This window comes from Adelges cooleyi, unplaced genomic scaffold (genome assembly GCF_023614345.1).
Source record: "Adelges cooleyi isolate 19-005CV unplaced genomic scaffold, UGA_ACOO_1.1 ACOO_flye_CR_arks_rails_tigmint_CR_PRNA_9, whole genome shotgun sequence".
In the NCBI taxonomy this organism is placed as follows: domain Eukaryota; kingdom Metazoa; phylum Arthropoda; class Insecta; order Hemiptera; family Adelgidae; genus Adelges; species Adelges cooleyi.
The window spans coordinates 16,611,976-16,636,675 of record NW_026096579.1 but is presented as its reverse complement, the minus strand read 5'-3'; the positions used below and the strand labels follow the sequence as shown (position 1 = coordinate 16,636,675).

The window sequence follows — 24,700 nt, the reverse complement described above, 5'->3', positions numbered from 1 at the left end:
CATTATTTGACCTTTTTTCTAACTTGGCATTATTTTATTTTTTTAATTATTTTCATCAAAAAAACAAAATATCAATTCATGGATTTTTACCTTTGTGGTTAACTTAAAACAATAGGAAAATAAATATGAATGTATATCAATTTATCTATGATATAAACATATGGCTGTGGATAAGTAAGTAATACGTTTATACGTTTATGCATTAAATATTATTATTATTACTATACAATAATTGTCCAGATCTAAAAATTTAAATGATTTGCACCGAGAAATTTTAATTTAAGAAATAATAAAAAAATAAAAAGAATGTTCTTATCACTCTTTACTTCTTTCTCTTTTAAGTTTCAATATATACAAATTGACCTCTAGACATTTCATTCATGTTCTTTACTCTTTTGAGTTCTGTTTTGAATTTCTGTTAAGCTACCAGACCTTAAGTATACACCTTAAATGCACCATGCCGCGTGTACCTCTGATGATTAAATTGTAAATATATAGTAAGTCAGTATCGATTACTGACATAGACGGTTATTTCTGAACAGATTAGGAGCTATAACTAGGACTGATAACTAGACTAATGGCTAGACACTGATCTCCACAATCCACTCGGAATCTGTGACCTACCTGGTCGCCTGTCAGCTAATATTAGTATTATAATTTGGCAAACCAAAAAAAACATAAAAAATTCTTTCCCCGGGTCTTTGGAAACTTTTGATTTATTTCTCTCTATTAGTATAGTCTTTGAACTTAAAAACGACGAATTAGACTCAATGTGATTCTACCAGTGTGTATATAAAGAATTAAAATGTCTTTTCAAAAATGTGCAGTTAAACATTTGTATTGGAGAAAAATAAACAGTATCGTTCATATTATAAAGTTAATTAGATTGGGAAAGTTCTGTAGATTAATCCAAGGCGGATTCGATTGGATTGATTCAATTAATTTACAGTTACATGCAATGACGACATTGAATTACACTTTTTACACGCGGAGTAAAAAATGTACCTCTGTAGTTCTGGAAGAGTTATTTTGATATGTTTTATGGCACCCAACCACTCTTAATCTTTAGAAGGCGTTTATCTTGTGTGAGATATAATGTGAAAACTTAATTTAATACAAACAATTTATAAACAAATCTGTGTGTATATTATTTTCTAGTTCTAGGAAAAGTGTTATTACCTAGTTTGGAATATGTACAATGAACATTGTACATGCTATAACATTGCCTTTAAGATTCAATGTATGAGGGGCGCATTGTTTTATTTAATTTATTAATTAAGATAATACAATAATAATATTATCTAAAACTATTTAATTGATAACAATACAATTATTGTGCATTATTAGTATATGGGTGCATAAAATAAACGAATAAACAAGATTAAAATATGTGTAAAACATTTGGATTGAAGTACCTACATAAAATAATATAGATTAGTAATACATTATTACAGTATGATATAGTAATATTATATATTACATATAGTAATATTATACGATTTAATAAATACTGTGTAATAATGTATTATATACAAAATTCAATCATCCATCATTATATTTTTTCCTTTATTTCTTCTATTTTCATTATTATCACCATCAAAAATCCGTAAACGCTTTAAATTTTCTATTAATTTTTGATTTTCTTCCTGTATTTTTTTGTCGTTTTGATAAATTTCAAAGATTGCTAACGAGTCTGTATAGTCATAATATCCGGTTTTCAAAGCTTTATTTTTGAAATATTTGTAAGCCGAGTGCCTGGAACACATTTATAAATTCGTTGATATATATTTTTAAATATTTAAATAATTTCTTTTCACGACTTCATTATTTTGTAATGAATCTGTTTTCTATAAAACAGAAATCAATTTACCTTAACAAAATATTGTACTGTTGTCACTGTATTGTCTACAATACTCGTGAATAATACGCTTTTTAACACCATTAAGAATTCAAAAGTGTAATTGAATTTTTTGACTAATTTGGTAGCGATAGACGAAATAAACTTAGGAACATATTTTAGTGTAAACCACAGTACATAGCTGTATAAAAGTAGCTTTCGACTAATGCGGGTGCACTCTAATAAAGAAATACTTATCGAACTAAGTATTTTCACAGAACGGCTCCTCTATATTACTCTAAGAGCCGTTGGCCTCAATACTTTCTCAGCTAAACAGCTTATTATCAGACAAGGTTTAAAACTTTTAAATTATGGCCACCCGCCACATATATTAACACTATTATATTTGTATCGTATATAACTTAGAGGAATCAAATTAATGGCATATTATTGCTTGTTAGCTCTATAATTTAGTATTTAGTATACTATTAAAAAAATGTAAATACTTACATCGGTGTAATAACTCCTATCATCGTGCCCACTAAATGTAAAATAACATACACATACCGACTATTATATTAGTATTCAATAATATGGATTGTATACACAATACAAAATTATACCCAAATATTATAAAACTGAATAATAATCTACTTGTATTAGTGTAGCAAGTCAGTAATTTTACTAAATTTAAATACAAGTTACAGAGATTGTCACTTGTCAATCATTATTATCAAATTTAATAATCCAACAAGCTCAATACCTACATTATTCTCAATTTAAAAAATTAATAAAATATATTCGATACCATTTAAGTTTTAAAAATGTCTATCAAAAAAACTAAGTTCGGAGGGGGGTAAAAACAAAGAAAATTGTGATCACGTTTTATAAAAAAATTATAAAACAAAAAAATTAAATTATTAATTAAACCCAGTGAGATATTGACTGGTTCATGATAAAAGAATCACTCTGTGTGTAATGTAGATAATAATTGTACCGACAATCGACAAAATATAAGATACCTACATTTCTTAATAGTTAATGTGCATTACCATCATTTAGTTTTTAATTAGCATTTTATAGATAAAAAACATACCTCCTAGGTCCAAATTATTTCCTGGAAAAAAATATATTTAACCGGTATTGTAAAAATAGTAAATACGCTGTTCATTTAACAAAAAATAAAAAATGTGTGTACCATTCACATACTCTTCACCATCACTACGAATAATCGGCAAATCTAAAATATACAATAACAAAATAAGTTTAATGTCTAAAAAAACAGATTACATTTATTTTTTATTAAATATTTTTGAAGGTCTACTACAAAAATATAATATTCAAAATATATATTATTAGTTATATTCTTGTGTAAAAAAAATACATTATAGATAATAGAAGTTATACAAAGTTTTATACATTTTAGTTTGTGTATTATATTTACTACTACCGATTCGCAAACTATCTTGCATAACCCATTGGTGTTATCGTAGAAAAATATTTAATATAAAATAATATTTATATAGATTGATCTTATAATATTGTTTTATATTAAAACCCAACAATGGAATTTTCCCGAAAGTTTAAAACTTTTAAAACTCAAATGATAATGTATACGCTATATATTCAATTAACTTTTTAATTTAAGAATAATTTGCTGAAAACCAGTTTCGGGTGATAACTATTAAAGTTTCTTAAGTTAACAAATTAAGACAGGAGGTGGAATGTGAGCAAATTAAAATAACATTTCACTGCATCCTTCCTCACGTCCTAAATGTATAACTTTAATAACTCTAAAAGTAATTATCCAAAACTAGTAATTGATCACTCAACATTTTCAGCATATTGTTCTTAATTAAAAACGTTATTCGATTATATAAATAAATAAATAATTATTTATTTAAGTTCCAAAGCTCTGGAGATTCTAAAAAGTATATATTTTTTTAATTTACATATTATTACAAGATAACACGTGCAAATTTTTTTTTCAAAAAAGTAAACTACAAACTGTTGGTTATTGTAGAAATTGTACAGCACTATTATCCGCTATTATATTTGTACTTTAATTTGCTATGGTTAAATAAATTAGTAACAGATAACTAAAATAAATTTAACTTTTACCTTATAAATGAAATAAATGTTGAAAAATAAAAAACATACCCTTTAAGACTATATTATTTCCTGTAAAAAAATATTTTTACTGTTATTGTAAAACTATTTAATACAATAGGTGTGTAACATAAAATGAAAAAATACTGTACCAATATACTTCACACAATTTGGTTTATCTAAAATTAATAATGAAAAAACAAGTTTATTATCGAAATGTTAAATGACTTATACGTACTTGTTAGTAATCATTATTAAAACTTAATTACAAAAATATTAAATTTAAATAAATATATACAGGTTTATATACAGTGAACATTAGGGTGGCGCAAAAAAAATCGATCTTCGAAATGTTAATGGGCTAACATTTAAATTGGTTCTATACATCAAAAAAGAGACTTGGTGAAAACTCTTTAAATAAACAAATTGAACTGCTGAATACCTTTCAATTCAGGAGCTGTCAATTAAAATTGTTTTTGAAACATATACATTCTTAAGCAATAAATAATTTTTTATATTGTGTTTTATATAATTAAAAATATATAAATTAAATAAATTGTAATCAAATATAACAGCCAAAATTCATAACGATAAGTATTTTATTATTTGACACATAATACACATTTTTCAGTAAAACGTTCATTTTGGTGCACGAAAAAATGACAAAAAAAGGTATAAGTTTTTAACATTAGTAAAAAAATTTTTTTTCACTAGAAACATACATAACGCTCAACAAAATAAAGTATTAAAAATTAAAAAAAAAATTTTTTTTAGTTAATTTAAGCTTAATTGAAAATTAACCTTTTAATTGCCAATTTTTGTTAATTACGTAATTAATTTTTAACTTAGAATTTTAAAACTCAAACAGTTGTACTCAACGCAAAAAATACTACAATTTAGATGTGCTAATGAGGATTTTTGACCAAAAATGTTATAATTTAAGTCATTTTTGGGTTTTTTGAAAATTTTTGGTCAATTTACTTAAAACGCGTTGAGCGACCAGTAAAAATTTTTTTTTTTTATCTCAAATTTTCACCAAGTCTCTTTTTTGATGTATAGAACAAATTTAAATGTTAGCCCATTAACATTTCGAAGATCGATTTTTTTTGCGCCACCCTAGTGAACATTGTCAATAAATTGTTCTTAATCTAAAAATAAATATGCTACTGTATAAGTTTAAAAATTTGATAATGAAAACGCTAAATAAGAGAAGCATTTAAATATTGTCTAACATTGTAAAATAACGTACAATGTGTCTTTAAGGAGAAAAACTACAAAATTGAATTTTTTTTTAAAAGAAAATGAGTGTCTTATCCTTAATGAATCAATCTGTAGGCTGTATTAGTTATATTTAAGTAAGTTTTATACATTTAATGTTGTGTGGCATTTACACCATGATACGTATGATTGTTAATTTGCAAAATATTTACTTTCTTCAGGTTGAAAAAAAATAACGATGTCGCCATAGTTTATTTTAGCTTCACAATTATTTGTACCTGTAAAATGAGTTACAACCGTACCATTAAATTATACTAAAGGAAAGACTTACCTAACTACTCTGTTAACTCATGTTATAATAACAAAATGTGTATAATTAATATGTATTACCAAATAATGCTGCTAGCAGTACACACGAAACTAAAACAATTCGAACGGGTATCATCGTGTCTGATTTGTACAATAGACTTATGATTTAAATACTAAAACGATAAAAGGGTGTAGCGTGTTAAAATGTCGACTGTCTTACATAGAGAGGTCGGATTGTTTTGACTTGTATACCTACAAAAACACACAGTCTCAATACATGTAATACAATATACTATTTATTTAGGTGTTTATAATTTGAATCGTTTCAAAAGTCCATTTTTTTGCAATTTTTTAATAGTTTCTCAATTTAAACTACAGCACGCTATAATCGTCTAAAAGGAGTCAAATTATGTATTTAGTATAATATTATTGTTAAACTACTATTAATAAAAGTTTGCAAATGTATTATGTTGTGCATATACTTCTGACAAAATATTGATGATACATCTAGCGATACACTAACGATATTCGATAAATCCTAATTTGACCATGTTTAGTATTTTAACTATTTGTCAATTAAATATAATTTTATTTAAACTGTATGTTCATTCTGCCATAACAGATACACACTTTTGGTAAATTTAATTAAAAATTTATCCATATAAAACAATCATTTAAAATAATATTTTATACACGCCACTTGTATCAAATTTAAATTAAACCGCAAATACTATTAAATCTATGTTACTTATTATACTATTTTATATTATGCAAAATGTAGTTTTATCTCCGTAAATAAAGAAACATTTTTATCATTATTATGTACCTAGTCTAGTTATTGTAACCGGTCCTGTTTTTTTTTTCCAATATCAATTATATTTTTTTTCAACACATAATATAAATTACATTCATACAAAAATGATAATTTTACAAAATAGATAATATACGCAGGGCCGTATTTAGGAGGGGACAACAGGGGGCTGTTGCCCCGGGCGGCTAATTTTTTTTATATTGCATTAAATTTGTATTATATTATAATAAGGCGTTTTTTTTTTGTTACCCCTGGGTGACAAATTCCTAAATACGGCCCTGAAGCTACGACTGTACTTGAATATTGGTTAAATACTATAGATGTAAAAATAAGTGAAAATTATGATTCGAAGGCTGGTTTCACAAAGACAAAATATCAACGACACAATATTACAACTAGAAAATTACCTAGAATCCTACTAACAGTATCAAGATTTGTCAAAAATATATTAAGACTCTCAACAACTAACTTTGGCTTCAATTATCCACGCATACTGGTTAGATATTAACCAAACATCATTAAAAGAAAATCACAAATTGGTACTTTTTATAACTATAGAGTAATTGTCTGTTTTTGGATTACTTATGCAACAAACAGATTTTAGAGATCCGTATGAAAAAAAATCGATGCTATATAAAAATCGTTTGATAACAATAAATCAATTTTATTGGAAATGCGCTTAATTTTGTTGAAAGGTCTAAGCAAAATATTCCACAGAAGGCTGTGGGAACCACGACAAGAGATCATGTAAATCTCAACGGTATAATAAATTCTAAGTAAGTTGAAACGTTACTGAACAGTGTACATTGCAAATTAAATGCAAAAGGTGTGTACATATTTAAACAGTTTTACAAATATTATGTTGTAAAAAAATACCTAGACTAAAGAATACGCTAACCAATTGCAAATGGCCGAAAACAACGACGCCATGTTTATGACGCCATTGTATTGACCGCCATCTTATTTTTTTTTTGCTTCAGAATTTGTTAGTTTATAGAAGAGAAAAATAATCAATTTGAAGAACTTGAGGTACTTTTTAATGTGGTAAAGCTACTTACATAATTTTATCATTCCCCTTTTTAACAAATGCATTATTATGGTGATCCATTTAAGACACTCAATATAATTTAATTTTAACTATTTGTTGCCGTTCAGGGGCGTAGCGTGCATGTAAACACTAGCTTACACTTTAAATCAAAGGAAAAAAGAAAATTGATCATTCAAGATTAATACATTATAAATGATTTTCAAAATTATATTTTTATTTATTAAATATTTGAATTGGTATAGTAAGCTATTTTCAATACTTACAGTGTTAAAAAAAGTCAAGTACATAATATGTAATTCAAGGTTCTAAACACTATACACCCTTCGTGGTCTTGACAATCCGTGGTTTCAGCAAGATGGATCTACACAGCTAATATATTACTGCCATAATGTTATAATGGCAGCCGTTCGACAGCTCTTTGCGGTAATCCAATCTATCGGTCACCTAATTTGTCGGCGTGTCACCGTCTAGACACATAATGCTTACGGTAAGGGCACTAAATAGGCTTTTCTTAAACGATAATGGTGAGATGTTGAATTATTTGAGAAACTCCGCCAAAGACGCTATTTACCTTGATGAAAATATTAAAATGTCGAGAATGAAATACCGCGGAGACATGAACCTCGTCGTGGAATCAAAAGTCGTTCAAAGATGCAGAATATTGCTCACAATAGAAAACATTATACAATTAAAAAATATCGAGAGCATTATTAATAAAACGATCAACAGAAATAAAAATCTGAGCACAAAGTTACTGGAACAAGTAGACAAACTAGCATGCTATATGTATGAGAATTGTGATGAAGACAGCAAAACTCCGCATGACATGGTAGTAAATATTAAGAAACAAGTGTCATACCGCTACGTACCACAAGAAAGGATCAAAGCTTTAGTTCCAACCGGACGACATAACTTTATTAGTCAACTGGCATTATTAGCAACCGACTGTGTCGACAAACGTTGGACGCAGTATAGAAATGAAAAACAACATGGTCATCTCCGTCATTTCCGTAAAATCATATCTTATACTATGCCCCGACCCCACTATGCTAGCTTTTTATTGTTTACTATTACAAAAAAAAAAATGTAAAATAAATTGTAAAAAAATGCAAAAATTAACCTGTTGGTCATAGCGGATCCGATCTCGTGGTCAGAATTGTTACTAAGGAAATCAGAGTCCTAGTCAACAGCTTACACCGGTAGCCCTACGGCTCAGGTTGTTTATTTTGATTGATTTTAATCTATTTAAAGAAACCAAATGAAAATATTTTTTACATTTCTAATAGCAGCGGGTTTTCGTTTTCAACGGAAGCGCATTTGTCGATAAATGTTTTCGGCTGCATTTTAACACTGTGTGTGTGTGTTTGTCCAACAGAAAACTCTTATGACGACTGACAAAATTTTACCCCGACCGAACGGTATTTAAGCTAAACTAGGATACCCTTTTTACGGATTCACATGGGAGAAGGATAATGGTCAGGTAAATATTAAATACTAACAATAATAAATACTACCATTGGGTTTGATAATAATAAAATACAGTTTATTACATTAGTGTTTACATATAATTACAAATCGCTATGCCTTACTAGTACAGGTAATAACGGCGCTACATACCGTACGGGATACCCACCATTTATTATATGATATTTTCTAAACACAATTTTCGTAACGCTAAAATTCTATAAAAAGTACATTGCTTTGGAACTGAATTAATATGAAACAGACAACATGGAAATGCGTCGTTTGTGTCAGCCAACTGGTCCATTCGGGGGCAGTTAAAATCCTCCAAGTTGATTATTTCTTTGTCTGTTAGAAACTCAAGTAGGATTGTTCGTTTTTGTAATCCCTTTACATAAATTATTTGAAACGGCAGAGCCTTAAGTATAGTCGGTATGTCATTGCTATTGACGTCACCAACGTCCAGTGGTATTTTATGATAGTGTTTTTCAAGCCACCGGTTGACCCCCCGGGACTTTGAATCATGGGCCGTGCACGACAAATATTTAAATATCCAATGACCAAAACTTAGATTTTCAATGCAAATTACGGATAGTTCTTTAATCAGGTATTTAGAATCAGGTCCAAGAACACATTGGTAATCGATTACAGCTGTAGTCATACTGATATTTTCGCGGGGGACTTGTGATGCTATCATGCTGCTTGCTGTAACTGACGATTACTTTGGTAAATATTTTCATGGCTGTTCATCATGTTTTCAGTAAAAATAAACTTTTTTGCAACATATAAACCCAAAAATTCCATAATGTTTCTTTAAAAAATGTTTTCCTACAGCGATGGTTGCATATTATAGTTACCGCGAAAGCGATAACGTTGTAATTTATTTATTCATTTTAATTTTAGGTTTTTAAATGATTCTAAAGCTAAGTCGACTTGTTAAAATATATAATATATTAATTTTCTGTTTTTTTAAGTATCATTTGCATAGTAAGGGATACCTATAATATATTTTGTACTGCGTTTTGTGTACGATTTTTGATCCATAGATTAGATTATTGACTAATGTGTTTTTTCATCTCCACCCAAATATGAAGTAGAATTTTCGTTTATGATTTACATTAAAGACAAGTAGCGTGTTATTCAATATTTTTTTTTATAATAACTTTTTTGGTGGTTTACAGGCTTCCTGACTATATGTATACTACTTTTATGACCATTTTCAATATAATCGTCATTTTGCATACTATATTAATTTGTTGTAAATTATTAAAAAAAATCCAAATAGACATGTTTAATTTTCACACTTGTAAAATTAAAAAAAAATAAAACAAAAATCTTAAACTTACCTCCGTTAGTTTAGTCTGTCGTTAGCGTTGAAGATGACACAATTGTTACCGAAATACGTGTACGCAAAGATTCTATTATTTAATATGGTTAATGGTTTTAAATATTAATTTCTTTACATTATACATTAATGTATCGTATACCTACTTTGTGTTTACATTTTAGCCATTTAATTCAAAAATTATACTCATTATACCAGTCGTTATCGGTGGCGGCGCATTAGGTAGGGAATATCGATACATGTGCGTATGCAACAGATAGACTGACAATGTCATAATATATTATATTATTTTCTGTACAATAATAAATGCAATACGACACGTGTGTGCTTGTCATATGACGTGCGCATATAAGAGAGTATCCAACCTGACGAATGTCTGTAACACCTCCTTAGTAGAGACATAAGCGAAAATTGTAATGTTACATTTTATCGCATGTGTCACATTCGGCCGACCGTTACAAAAAGTGTCCGAATCGCCGTTGAATGGTGTTCAATACGTTGAAAACCAATAAAAAAAGCTAAAAACTCTGAAAAATGTTGAGAAAACTATTTTACATATTGTTGTGAAAAATTTTGAAACTTAAAGTTAGACTTGATTGAATAATAATGTTAAATTTTAATTGTTACTATTGAGTCGATAAGATTAATGATTTAAGAATAAGAATATTCGACAGAAATGGAAAAATCATTCTTATTTAGCATAAAAAAAAAATACTTTTTTATTTGCGCATTACTCAACTTAAACTTTAAAATAATTTATTCAAAATTGGTTATGCACTGGTCGGAAAATTAAGAAAATTATTTATTATTTAAAAAGTTAATTGAATAAAAAATAAAATAAATAATAATTTGAATATTGTTTAATATTGTAAAATATAAAAACAAAACGTTTCCCAAAACAAAAAATATATTATTTTTTTCAGAGAAAACCAGCGTCTTATTCTTAATGAAGCACCCTGTATAGTCATCGGATTTTGTAGCGACAAAACATTTTTTTCGTTTGTACAATCGACAGGCGGCATTCGGATTCAAAATAAATAGTTTTTAAAAAAATACCACGTCAAAATGAAAAGTAGTAACACCTAAAGACGCCGTATTTACCAAGTTTAGTCATTGGAAAAAAAAAATGTAAATTGTATATTGTAAATTACTAGTGTCATATTATTTGTTGCGGTCCGAATTTCAGGTATGGATCCTACTAATGCAGAACGTGAACCGGATATCATTTTACCAGAACATTACAATAACTTACCACCTAGGGCCAAAGCATCTTACCGCGAGCGGGGGTGCAATCTTCTGTACCATGCAGCTTTACACGTCCATTTATCTAGTCTTCTAACGACCGGCGGAGTTGAAAGTATAGAGAATTTCAATTCCATTCACAACTGGGCAAAAAGAATGTTAGTGGTCTTGTCATATTCTCAACAAACTAAAACAATGATGCGGCCTGTGTGGGTACTTTATTTTTTTACTTATAAAATAAAAAACAACATAATGTATTACAGAAGTAATCAAAATTCATTCTACTCACAATCAGCTGAATTAAATTCTATTCACGATGAAACTTTTGAGATATTGCGAAGTAGGTTGGCAATAGATTGTCCTGAATTGGAAACGGCAGACAGACTTCAAAGACCATACCAAACGTACATTAATTATATAATTGCAGAAAATGATCCGTTAAAGTTGGAAGAAAACCTACAAACTTCCCTCACGTTTTTAGGATATGATATACCTAACGAAGAAACATTAGCGAGGAGATATCATCTAAAAATGGATCATCTAAATTTAAAAAATGTGATTGATAATGACGACATCATGAACACCTTGTTTACTAGATTTGGATTGATGTCGGACCACGCAAACTTAAAAACTTATTTTGATACCAATTACAGAACGGTGTTAAATCCGAGTACATCAGTAACAGAACATATCAGTGCGTTATACGAGATCCATCGTCATTTCTTGGCAATGATAAAAATGATGATGCTACGGTTATGTTCAAATTATTTAACTCGTGTTAAAGAGATAAAAAAAGTTGGCAGCAGATCCAAGTACAATCAGAAATTTCACGCAAAATTTGAGAAATTTACAGTGCTATTAGCTTTACCGGGTGACGATGAAGTTAAACTGTTCAGTGAACACTTTAAAACCCAAATAAACTGTGACGTCAGTACTTTAACAACTATACAAACAGAAGGAATGGATGTGGAGAGAACAATTTATGAATCTTTATATGCCAAAATAGCTTATAGTGATACCTCGATGGAATTACCAATTCCCACACTTAAAAGTATCGCTGAAAGCAACAGTCTACTATTTGAGATCCCACCCAGTTCTACGGGTTGTTTAATGTTACAGACAAAAAGTGAAAAAGAGGCTGGTGTCGAAAATAGTATTCTACATGCTAATACTTTTGTTGACTACCTTGATAAAAAATTTAGTGACATAGATTTGTTTTCAGTTTCCTTCTTCATGAAGACCCATATTCAACATCGAAACATTTATGAAGAAATTTAGAAGTAAAAGCCGGCTTGAGTTAAAATTTACTTTTCATTAAAACGCATACTTTTATATATTATAATTTCTCCGTTCTTCAATAAATCAGATAAATCTAATGTTAGAACACCAATACTAGCTACAATTGTTTTAGTAGATTTCATCCAAATTTATGTGTGTTGTGTTATATATTTTTTGTTTTTAATTAATCCAATAAAATACATTGAAAAATACTTATACAGTATACTGTCGTCTTTTTTTTTATTTTAATCTTCTTCTTTAGTATTCAATCCTGAGATTGGTTTGTAGCAATTCTCCACTCTTCCCTGTTACTTGTGAAGATGTCATGTTATTGCTATTTCTTGGGATGATTTATACGGTGGTTTCCCCTTGCCTTCCGTATCGCAGTGCAGCTACCAGTTATACAGTTCCCGTATCTGCTGGCTGCTGTTTGGTGTGTAGCTGTTTCTACCATTGTTGGTTACCTGCACCTACACCCAATATTGTAGTAGCTGCTGCCCTACTACAAGTCCCTTTTGGTCGCTTTTTACGACAGGCAGGAGCAACCCATGATCTATTCTAACCCCGACCAACAGGGGTAAGTTTTTCTAGTTTTTCTAACTTTTCTAGTTTTTCTAGTTTTTCTAGTCTTTCAAGTTTTTTTTAGTTTTTCTAGTTATTTTATGATAAGTCGACTTAAATATTTTTGAATTTACAATTTAATAGTGTTATAATTTTAATTTATACAGGAAAGTATAAAACAAGTTATTTTATTATCTTATTAAAAGAATATTTATCTTATCCTAATACCTGATCCTACATATTCTTCTAAACTTTATTTTCCATTTCCTGAAAAGTTCATAGTGGTTGACTTAACCTCTTTTTCACGCGCACCCACGATGTCATATTCTTCTAAACCTTACTTTCCATTTCCTGAAAAGTTCATAGATGTTGACTTAATCTTTTTTTCACGCGCACCCACGAATTTTAATAATAATTACAAGGGGTAACTAGACGTGACCTAGTTTACAATAAGAAATAATGTGTAATAACAATTTAAAAGTTTAAGGCCTATGCAAAACGTGCTATTGCCATTTTTCGCTTTTTCCAGTGACATCGATTTTCTGTTGTAGCTTATAAGAAAGTCATAGAAAAAAACTAATATTCTAAAAATGCATAAAAGAAATCTGAACTTATTTATGATAATTGTTAATATGTAAATTTAAATTTAGATACATTAAAACATAATTTTGTGAAATGAATCGCGCCAAACCGTACCATATCCACCACTTAGTTTGTTTTGGCAAAATTCAATGGAAATAGTATATTTTAAAATAATATATTTATATAGGTAGTCAATAATATTATTTATTTTAAATAACAAACTATATAAATAACTAAATATTTTTTTTTTTTAATAATTAATTATTTCCTGAAAAATTAAATATTCCATACATAGTTTTTTCATGACTGTAAATTTGTTACAATATGATTTGTATTATATTGAAAAATTATAAAACCTTATTTAACAGTCATTAAAAAAAAATGCATAATATTAAAAATATAAAATAAAATAAAAACAAGACTCTAATTAACCTTGGTTTATTCACCATCAATTAAAAAAAACAGTAGACATAACTGCCGCCGGTTTCGGTCGGCCGTTTTTTTATTGTTGGGTTGGGTTCGGCGGTTTCTGGTGGCCGCAAGACCCCCGGTGCCAATTTTTTTTATAGAAACGAATTTTTAGACATTTTAGTAAGCTTTCGATTAATATAGTCAAATTGAGGGGACCTCTTCCGGAACATTGTCAAAAATTGACATAACTGCCGCCGGTTTCGGTCGGCGTTTGGCCGCTTTTTTATTGCTGGGTTGGGTTCGGCGGCCGCAAAACCCCAAGCGCCATTCTTTTAAGTTAAATAATATACTCTTACTGTTTTGTCGATAATTAGAATATATTTTAATTAATTAAGTCGATATCGTATAATAATAATCGTCGGTGTACGTGGATACATGGACTGCCCCTTAGAATATTTAGTGTATTGGCAACACAACATACACCAACGTCATGACACTTTCTGTTATCAAATATTGCTGGCTCGTTTATGGCTAACTTCACACTCGTAAAATTACAATACACTTGTTAATAATTGTAGATAGCAACAACTCATGTTTGATAACTATTAACTATACACGTGTGCTCACGATTATTATTCAATTTTAAGAATATAATAACTAATATTATATACCTACAGTATTTTTAGTATACTAGAAGAAATTGTAATTAAAATTCAATTTGACTATTGATGTAGTTTATAAAAAAAATAACAATAATGTTTAAAGAGAGATTTAAATATTACAAGCATTTAAATTCTATAGACAAATCTGATACAATTGATTTAGACAAATTAGACGAATATAATATAGAATTCGTGGTATGTAAATCGAGGGTTTTCTCTAGTATACTTATTTTTATTCCATGTCAATTATGACAAGTGTTACATTTATATTTTTAGAAACCTAAAAAAATATTAACCAAAATCTATGACAATGGGCATTTTAACGGACTTGGTTTAAATAACGATTTATCTAGTTGGAAGTGCTATGATATCACGCAAATACCAGGTAACTGTTATATTATGTGGAGTTGTATTAGTTACATTTTATAAATGTGTACACATATTTTAGGTTTAGTGTGTATTAGAAATCCATTCACTGAGGTTGGACAAAAGCTATGGATAAAAAGATGTGTAGCAAACTATACTAGGAAGCCTAATGTATTAAACATTGATGCACATCACCTTTTAGAAGCCGATGAAGATTGGTGGACCACAGTGAATAAGTAAGGCAGTTATGTATTACGATTAACCCTTTGCTTTATAATTCGACAACTTTTAGTACGCTTGACCAATAACATAGTGCGTAGGCGTTCTAACTAATTATTTTCAAAAACTAAAATACTTATGTGATTTATTCAATAGTGTGAGTAGACTGTAATTTACATATACTATATAATTAACATTCTGGGTTTAATTTTTTTAGAACTGGAGACTTAAATTTGAGAAATAAATTAAGATGGTCAACACTTGGATACCATCATAACTGGGATTCAAAGGTTTATTTTATTTTATTTTATACATTCTATATTTCAGTAAAGCTACAGGATTTGAATACATTTTTTTATTACTTGTCAACTTGTTTTTGTTTGGCATTTACTTCAATATTATAAATTCTAACTTTTAGGTATATTCTGAGTCTGCAAAATCTGAGTTTCCTCCAGAGTTGGCTAGATTAAGTAAAACGATTATAAAAGTACTGCAGTTTCCTAATGACTTTGTTGCTGAAGCAGCAATTGTAAATTTTTACCATCCATCTTCAATACTTTGTGGACATACTGATCAATCGGAGTATAACCTCGAAGCTCCATTATTGTCAATTAGGTAATAACTAATAACTATAATTATAGTTAATTATTATTATATGCTACTTATGGATATTACAATAATACTTATATTACATTTTTCTTTAAAGTGTTATTTATTTTATAGCTTTGGTTTGAGTGCTATATTTCTAATTGGAGGGGCTTCATTGGATGATAAACCAATAGCAATACTATTGAAAACTGGAGATATTGTTATTATGAGCGATAAAAGCCGCTTAAGCTATCACGGAGTACCTAAAGTGTTGTTATCACAATATAATGAATACATAGATGATAGCTGTGCTTGGCAACCATTTAAATCATTCATGGAATGTACAAGAATTAATGTGAATGTTAGGCAAGTAAATAATTACTGATTATTGTTTTTATTTATGTTAAAAGTAATTTATTTTAGAGACTGCTCAATTTCATAAATATATATTAAACAATTTATTTTTAATGTTGTAACCAATTGTAAATAAATTAAAGTAATATATTAATATATTTTTTGTGATTATTTTTGTATAATATATACATAGTTGACAATTATTAAAATAAGAGAATCCATTTTAAAATTTGGATTTTTAGTTTTATTATTAGTTATTTCACTTTTAGGAGTCCAAAACGCATGACATATTTACAGTTTTCAAGAATATTCTTTTATATAATATATATGCATGTTGAATGTTATATTGCTATAATACATATAATTATAACACTTTTACAATGTGTAATATAATATTATATGTAGGTAATTGCTATATTTTAGCCAATTACATATGAAATGATGTAGGTTGTATTTGTGTTACGTGTTTGCACTTGAAATCTAAAAATGTATTTCATGTTATATCAGTTAACTCGAAAAGTGTTTGTTGTTTAGGTTATTCCAAATTCTAGCCAAAGCATGACACTTTTTCAGACTGTTTATTGAGAAAATAAAATGTATACAATTATGGAAATACGTCAATGCCAATAATAAGACCAACAACTTAACCTACACCAAAAATTCCATAATATGTTTACTAAACTTATCACTTACAATCGGTTACTGAATGATATCAGTTGGGCACATTTAGACCATGGCAGCCGTGAACAGCAATAGTGGTCTCACATAGCCCAAGTTTGGTGTAAGAATAGTCTTAATTCACTCACAAATCCACAATGGTCAGAAGAGAGTTCAGTTAATGAATAATTAATTAGTTAAGAAAGGACTTTTTTAAAAATGATATAGCATTGGTTGTATTAGGTACATCGAAAAAATACAGATGATGGAACACAGATAATTTTGTCATAAATAATATGTATGAATTTCTCTCCTTAACTATGTATGAAGCCTGAGAAAAATTAATCCGCGCAAAGTAGTTTTGATGGCAAAAATATTGTATTTTATCCTATAGAAATGACTGTGATAGTCTGACAAAAAAAATGGCAATTAACAAAGTATCCTCATTACTGTATTAATAAGTATACATTATAGTTCAAACTCTAAATTTATGATAGTGTAAAATGTAAATGATGTGATTTGCTTTACTGTTATCACAGAATAAATAATACTGCCATAGAACCTGATAACAGTTAACTGGCAAGATGCTGGATGCAATTTGCAAACGATGAAGATTATCATTTTGGAATAATTCAATTTATTAATTAAATTGTATCACCTCGTCAAACAATAGTTATTAAGTATCTAAAAAAGTCAGTTCGCGGTATGTATAATGGCTGATCGGTGGGAAGGACGCCGTAAATACAAGCGCACGAACAATACTTTACGTAAGTACTATGGGGCAACTTTTCCAAAACAGATTTATTCTAAAATTTGGTTGTATTCTCCTCTGTAGCTCTTCTAGAAATGTTCAATACATTTTTGTAAATGATAGAAATCTATGACAGGTTTTGACAATCTCTACGGTTAAGCTGGTTTAGAATAAAATTCTTATATAAAAAAAAATATGCATAATATGGTCTTATGACTGGGAGACCTATGACGTAGGCCTTGGGTTAGGCCAAAGAGGCAGAATTTTTTGTGCTCTGGCAAATGGAGCGCCTGTTACTGAGTGTTGAACCGGTGACAGTGAGCTCACAGGCACTGCCGCCATACTGACTCGGCCACTCGTCCTTCTATAATTATTATATTACATATTTGCAGTTATATGTTACTATTCCAATTTTATTCATTGATTCTATTTCTTTTACAGATTCATTTAAAGCCAATAAACACAGAAATCATGTATGTAAAAACTTGAAAAATAAATTTGAAAAACTAGACTATCAGCCTAACAATAAAAATGGCCCATTCAGTAATAATGATAGCCAGAAGTAAGTACAACTTAACAATTATATTTTCGATTTTAGTTAATTAACTTGTGTATATTATTCATATTAGATCATATAAAAAAGTGAATACTAACAATCACAAAGACAAGAACAATTTAAGTGGATCATCTTGGTTATTAAGAAAGAGTTTTACAGGATGGTATTCAATTTTTGTAAGTATTTTAAAAGAATAGAATTTCATTAATATTTGATATTTAGAGTGGTTGAAAAAACAAAAATGAGTAATATTGAAATGTTAATGCTTCACTAGTGTTGGGGAAATTAGTTATATTTATGTGCTTATTAATTTATTAAGTAAACATTTTTTATAGTATGACTAAAACACAAAATTCATATAGATTATGTTAATAGAAGTGAATATTAACTATTCATTTTCATAATAATTGTATAAATAATAACTAAAAATTATCACAAAAAAATTGAGTTTATATTTTACTGTTCTTTAATTTTAAATAATAATTTATGGGGAAAGGCATCTAAAGTTAAAAACTTTCTGTGTATTATACAAACCATATTTAATTAATGTATGTTAAAAATTAAGGTACCAGATGTTCAAGATGGCAATGGAATTTTGAGACTTATTCAAACTTACGTAAAGCCTATTTCATTTTTCCCTTATAAAGTATGTTAATAATATGTGAGAATTTATATTTTATTACTTAATGAATTATTTAAAAGTGTACTGTTGTTTTGTTTTAGGCAGTCTTCAGAGAAAATAGTTTAGAATTTTTAGTCGATGACTACAATGTCGCAACAGCTTTATATTATACTAACAATAAATTATTACAGTCTGACAATAAAAAAGTAAGTGGATATTATTAAAAAGAAGCAATACATTTTTATGTTTCTAATTATATTTTGTAATTTTAGTTAGTAGTTAAAGTGGGTCCATACACTCCTCCAAAACAGGCAATATCTTCGATTCCAGTTTCTGATGTCATAAAAGAAAAGATGATGGAAGCTATATTATTACGTTATAAATCTGATACCAGAAGTTTAAATTTGTCTAACTTCCACAATTCTCAAGGTAAATTTCAAATTAATTACAGTTGAATGCCATTTAAAACTTAAATTAAACTAGTGGCTTGTTTTGGACAAATGCCTTGATCTAGAGTATAATCCTTGTGCGTATGGAGTGGCTAGGCAATTGATCAATATCTTATAAATCATAGCGACTCATCCAAATTAATATTTAGCCAAGCCCTCCAACTCTTTTTGGAAATAATTGAATTTTTCATATAGTTCTAAGACAACATATTTTAATTCAAGGAATTATTGTACATAGAAATCAGTTTAGCAGAAGAGCCTCGCAACTCTGTCCATTAAGACAACAGGAAGTCCAATAGCCCTAACCGCAATAAAGTTTTGTGTATATAATGTTTGTATTTTTTTTATAGCATTTATAGTTAATCAATTATTCGTTACACTAAATGAACCAAGATTTCTAATAGAAGCACTTAATATGGCATCAAAAATAACCAATGACTTGAATACTTTGAGTCTTGAAAACAATAATATATATTTGACTTCAGGACTTATATGGATTCGTAGGAACTTTCCTGATTTAAAAACATTGAATTTAAGTGGAAATCAGGTAAATAAATATTATTTGGTATCTAAATTAAAATTATATATCAAAGGGGTGTCGGCGTGTCGCCCATGCTCAGATAAAAAGCTCAGTAAAGACACCAAGTAACAGTGTTACTATAGGTTCAAATATGTGGGGTAGAAAAAAATTGTGGTTATCGAAAAATTGGCTAAGACGAGATGATTTAAAGACTCTTTAATTTAATATTTATAAAAAAATTTAACTGGTGGTACAATTTTTTTTTGTTATGAGAAAACACGTTAAAAAACGTTTTGAAACACAGTGTTTGAAAATTTGCTTAGCTACTATTAAAATGTATTGATAAAGGCTTGATTTTTAAATCTCTGGTTTTAGTTAAATGACATAAACGTGTTACGTGAACTCAATGGATTCTCTATAGAAGCATTGGACTTGTCAAAAAATCCAGTGTCTAACACCGATGACAAAGACTACAGAGAGTAAATATTACTATTTTTTTTTAAATATAGATATTATATAATAATTGAATAATTATAATACCCACTTTACACTCTTTTTAGAGAAATTCAACAGTTGTTTCCAAATCTCACAAAACTGGTAAGTTTAGTTATAACATCATGGTGTTTTTTTAGTACTTAAAACACAGATCCAGCCTGCCTGGGATGTGAGTTAGTTTATCAATGTTTCTAATTGCCAGACATAAGCTTGATACTCCATGTTGTCATTGTATGGTGGCCATATTTTTATTTTGAAAGAATCTAATAAATTACGTTAGGATTTGAGACATTGCTACATAATATTTGTTGTTTTTATAGGACAATGTTGACTTGCCTGCTCGGTACAGTGGCATTACAAATGTTGTATTAAAAATGCCATTCCATCTAGGAAACAGCTATGCAGTACCAGAGAATTACAACCCAGAAAAACCTAACCCCATTGCAATTTTAGTCGATTCATTCATATCACAATATTTCGAACGATACGATAGTTCACAATCTAAGCAACTAATTGCTGAAGCTTACCATGAAAACGCAACTTTTTCGATGTCTTCATATCCTATTTATGAAAAGTAAGTATAGTTTGTGTTACAATCAAAGTATAGATCTCTACGGTTCGTGACTGTTCAAAGGAAAAGTATTCTGAAGTCATATTTGGCAGAGAGTCGAAATTTGCTGAAAATCGCCAAGATGAACGCAGCCAACCAAGCAAGACCCACAGACAAATCTAAGTTCATCCATAAAGGAAGAGGAAACATTATTCAAATTTTAGAAAAATTACCCAAAACTAAACATGATTTAGCATCATTTGTCGTTGACGTTCCATTGGCTTATGTAAATTCAAACATTTATTGTTTTTTAATCGTTAACTGTTATAAAAATACGATTATGACTAATAATTATGTATTTAAATAGACAGGGATGGTTCAAATAGTGGTCAATGGTGCATACGTAGAAGAATATGAGGAGAACAAAAAGTTATTAGTGCAATCATTTTGCAGGTGTTTTTGCTTAATGCAGTTAGATGATAATAGTTGGAGTATAGTGAGTGATATGCTTTTTGTAACAACAGCTAACACTGAACAGTATTTTGTAAGTGGATTAATAGATACTATTAACTATAACCGAGTTGTTGATTGTAATTGTGTTTCGATTTAATTTCAGGAAACCTGCAAAAGCTTTAATGTTCCGAAGGATGATCATGATCGTACGGAAGACAAGAAAGCTATTTTTCTGTTACCATTGTCATCGTCATCAGATTATCCACCTTTGTTAGTCGCACCTTGTGATAACAGCCCTTACACAAATGATCAACTTGAGACGATTAAACTTTTCGCTAAAGAATCTGGCATGAACGAGACGTTTTCTGGAAGGTAAAGAGTATATTAAAAAAAAAAAATGTTTTTTAACTTTTATTTTGTCATGAATTTTTCCTACCGTATATTTTATACAGTATATTTGTGTTGACAGATGTTTAGCAGTAAATAATTGGAATTATATGAAAGCTTCTTTAAGTTTTTCTGAACTCAAAACACGTGTACCGTCTATAGCTTTTGAACATTGAATTCATTTTATATGAACGACAACTGATATTTTTTATTAAATTTTTTTGTTTTCAAGAGCATGAAGCAGTTTAAAATAGACTTAACGTAGAAGGTAAAAGAAACATAAAATAAAAACAAATTTCGTATGAACATATTGTAAATTACTTTTGAATTATTATTGTTTGTAGTAAAACTATTGTTGTAGAAAATAAAATTATTGATCTCTTTATATTTATATAGTTATAGTTTGACTAATTTTAGATAAATTATTATTTATATGTGATGCTGAAAGTGTAAAGGGGACTCTTGTCGGCTGACCACAATTTTTAAAGTAAACTTAGTTAATTTTTTAGCTACAAATATGTACTAAGTCTCAAATTGTTCAAAAATCAATCAAGGTTCAGAAAATAGCATTAACTAAATTTTGGAAAATGCTGACGAGAGGTTCCTTTTTGCTTTCCACAATATATGTGTAGAACTAGTTTGACTATGAAAAATTGTCTGTTGGTGATGATTTAAGAAACTTGGAAATACGACCCAACACCTTTTCGACCAGTATACTTTTCTGCTAAAGCTGACAACAACCGATTTTCATATCGGCCATTTAAATTTAAATACTAAACCAAAAATAAAATGTTTGGGAACTAATGATTAAGGAAAAATGTATACATGTATAGTCATGTAAAAATCAAAATTGAATTTACTAATTGGAATTTGGAAAAAACGACTTATAAAATACTCATTTTCAAATAAACTAATTTATTTTTAATGTCAATTTTTATTATTTTATGTTTAAAAAATTAATTAAAATATTAGCTGCAAAACTTTGTCAAGAAGGAATAATTAGGAAGTATGTAGAAAGCTTTAGCGGAAGTTTATTTAGAATTGTTAGATTGCTTTCTACCCAACTGTGTCACTTTAAAGCTAAAGCCCACATTTATTTATTTATTTATTTACTAGAATCATATGTATGTCAAGTGTTTTTTTTTTTTATTCAATTTCGGAGCCTAAAAAACATTTGAAGAGAAATAATAAGAACTGATATTATTCTTACCAATACATTATATTGATCTATTTTAAATTACACGATTACATTGGTATATATATATATTATGTATTGTAATATTATTATATACATACAATGATAAATTATGTAAAAACGTATAAAACACTCGAGTGTTGTTATCCTCTACAAGGAATATATTATTGTAATATATATAAATTATATTTTTACCAAAATTAAATAGTATATTTATAAACAATAACTTATAAAATAATAATCGGTATTCGTACAAAATTACATTGACATATAATATTATGTATACTTAACAATACAAAACACTGTTTTTATATTATTTTAAAACATAGGTATCAATTACCGTGAGTTATTTATTTGGCATATTGTAGTTTAATTCACTCGGTTCAAATCTATTATACTGTTTTATCGTTCATAATTATTATTATTTATTATGTAGAAATCAACTAATGATCATGCCACACGCCGTTGATATGGGAGGATTATCATAGTTTTTTACTATTCACAATGTCCTAGTATTAATTAATATTAATTATTGTGTAAAACCACGTTTATTTTACGGTTTTTTCTATATGGTCCGGACCGCAATGAAAAACTGGAGGGAACAAGCCCGATTTCCCCCAAACGTTTTAATGTAATCCATACAATAATATGGTATACCTATATTATGCCATAAAAATATAAGCGATTTAAATTCCGTTCAGACTTAGCGGTCATAACATTGCGCTTAAGCACCTTTGCAATAGTAGGTAATAAAAATACATCTATAATAGTATACCGTACCTATATAAAAAGAAACCAGAATAAGTTCAAATAGCTAAAAACCGCGGAAAATAATATTGAGGTTGAAAAATCCATCCAATTTTTGAAACTAGCATTCTTCGAAAACTACCGATAAAAAAATGTCCCCCCTTCTTTTTCACGTTCATAATACCATGGTCGTTTTGTGTTAGTTTTCGAAATGTAATTATTATGATGTTAAACGCTTTTCCAATACTAAGCTTGCTAAAAAAATAAAACAAAAAGACGGAATCTACAGTTATGATATTATTATTATGTCATGTTTTGCGATTTTATTTGTTTATTTTATTGTACAGCTATATAAATGGTCGTAAAATCCAACTGCATTTTTTTTTCCGGCGTTTAATGAAAAAAAAAAAATTTTTATAAGTATTTATCTGGAAAAAATATCCCTCCTATGCAAACCATAATCTTTATGATATTTTACCGTTTGAAAAACAAAAAAACCCAGTTTGACTAAAAAAAAGATTTATATATATATATATATATATATATATAGATAGATAGACAAGTCGCACAGTGTTACACAGAGCATCACTGAGTTTGCTGGGTTTGATGACATAGCAGTGGTTGCATATAATATTGCAGTGGCTTAGCCAGAACTTTTTTGTGGGTAGGGATAAACTTTGATTTAGCAAATTAACAAAAGAAACATTTTGTGAAATTTTGAGGAGGGCTGCAACCCCCTCGGTCCCTTCCTTGAATATTGTGCCCCGGATAAGTTTTAGGCGTTTTCAACAAAAATTATAGCATCGACGGTAGTCTTGGACAAGAATCGAATCGATCAATCGTTATTTCCAAAGGGTTAGGAGTGTGCCGCGTTTAATGAACAATACAATAATAATACCACCTAACCGGTGATCGAT

The 24,700-nt window shown here is 28.7% G+C and overlaps 3 protein-coding genes across 5 annotated transcripts; 2 read left to right on the top strand and 1 right to left on the bottom strand.

Annotated features, from left to right (window-relative positions):
* Window positions 1-1,123: 1,123 nt before the first annotated feature.
* On the bottom strand, window positions 1,124-5,725 carry LOC126846987 (uncharacterized). 2 transcript variants are annotated; one of them, XM_050586907.1, is made up of 9 exons: window positions 5,555-5,725; window positions 5,377-5,442; window positions 4,099-4,125; window positions 3,998-4,018; window positions 3,036-3,077; window positions 2,934-2,954; window positions 2,348-2,378; window positions 1,498-1,755; window positions 1,124-1,415 (listed from the first exon to the last, which is right to left on the bottom strand). In XM_050586907.1, exons 1-8 carry the CDS (start codon window positions 5,607-5,609, stop codon window positions 1,539-1,541), a joined length of 480 nt encoding a protein of 159 aa, XP_050442864.1. In that variant the 5' UTR covers window positions 5,610-5,725; the 3' UTR covers window positions 1,124-1,415; window positions 1,498-1,538. The 2 variants fall into 2 exon arrangements, with proteins under 2 accessions (XP_050442864.1, XP_050442863.1); XM_050586906.1 differs by having other exon boundaries at window positions 1,124-1,755.
* A 9,127-nt stretch (window positions 5,726-14,852) lies between these two features.
* Window positions 14,853-17,495, top strand: LOC126846843 (nucleic acid dioxygenase ALKBH1). Of its 2 annotated transcripts, XM_050586659.1 has the most exons (7): window positions 14,853-15,069; window positions 15,151-15,259; window positions 15,323-15,476; window positions 15,677-15,749; window positions 15,878-16,074; window positions 16,183-16,413; window positions 16,936-17,495. In XM_050586659.1, the coding sequence occupies exons 1-7, from the start codon at window positions 14,968-14,970 to the stop codon at window positions 16,961-16,963; spliced, it is 894 nt and encodes a 297-aa protein (XP_050442616.1). In that variant the 5' UTR covers window positions 14,853-14,967; the 3' UTR covers window positions 16,964-17,495. The 2 variants fall into 2 exon arrangements, with proteins under 2 accessions (XP_050442616.1, XP_050442617.1); XM_050586660.1 differs by lacking the exon at window positions 16,936-17,495 and having other exon boundaries at window positions 14,854-15,069; window positions 16,183-16,543.
* LOC126846842 (nuclear RNA export factor 1) lies at window positions 17,394-22,938 on the top strand. The gene is made up of 15 exons (XM_050586658.1): window positions 17,394-17,495; window positions 17,598-17,825; window positions 18,251-18,371; window positions 18,439-18,541; window positions 18,931-19,011; window positions 19,089-19,193; window positions 19,260-19,416; window positions 19,787-19,983; window positions 20,332-20,435; window positions 20,517-20,553; window positions 20,772-21,025; window positions 21,086-21,287; window positions 21,369-21,545; window positions 21,618-21,826; window positions 21,924-22,938. The coding sequence occupies exons 2-15, from the start codon at window positions 17,771-17,773 to the stop codon at window positions 22,015-22,017; spliced, it is 1,896 nt and encodes a 631-aa protein (XP_050442615.1). The 5' UTR covers window positions 17,394-17,495; window positions 17,598-17,770; the 3' UTR covers window positions 22,018-22,938.
* Window positions 22,939-24,700: the final 1,762 nt, after the last annotated feature.

What these genes read in the sequence shown, in the direction of transcription:
- LOC126846842 (XM_050586658.1), top strand. Translation starts at nt 17,771, where the DNA reads ATGGCTGATCGGTGGGAAGGACGCCGTAAATACAAGCGCACGAACAAT. An exon ending in TTTCATTTTTCCCTTATAAA is followed by an intron (nt 19,012 to 19,088) that starts GTATGTTAATAA and finishes GTTTTGTTTTAG; the next exon opens with GCAGTCTTCAGAGAAAATAG. An exon ending in TAACTTCCACAATTCTCAAG is followed by an intron (nt 19,417 to 19,786) that starts GTAAATTTCAAA and finishes TTTTTTTTATAG; the next exon opens with CATTTATAGTTAATCAATTA.
- LOC126846843 (XM_050586659.1), top strand. Translation starts at nt 14,968, where the DNA reads ATGTTTAAAGAGAGATTTAAATATTACAAGCATTTAAATTCTATAGAC. An exon ending in TGATATCACGCAAATACCAG is followed by an intron (nt 15,260 to 15,322) that starts GTAACTGTTATA and finishes CACATATTTTAG; the next exon opens with GTTTAGTGTGTATTAGAAAT. An exon ending in GCTCCATTATTGTCAATTAG is followed by an intron (nt 16,075 to 16,182) that starts GTAATAACTAAT and finishes TTTATTTTATAG; the next exon opens with CTTTGGTTTGAGTGCTATAT.
- LOC126846987 (XM_050586906.1), bottom strand. Translation starts at nt 5,609, where the DNA reads ATGATACCCGTTCGAATTGTTTTAGTTTCGTGTGTACTGCTAGCAGCA. An exon ending in AAATAATATAGTCTTAAAGG is followed by an intron (nt 3,078 to 3,997) that starts GTATGTTTTTTA and finishes TGTATATTTTAG; the next exon opens with ATTTGCCGATTATTCGTAGT. An exon ending in AAATAATTTGGACCTAGGAG is followed by an intron (nt 2,379 to 2,933) that starts GTATGTTTTTTA and finishes TTTTACATTTAG; the next exon opens with TGGGCACGATGATAGGAGTT.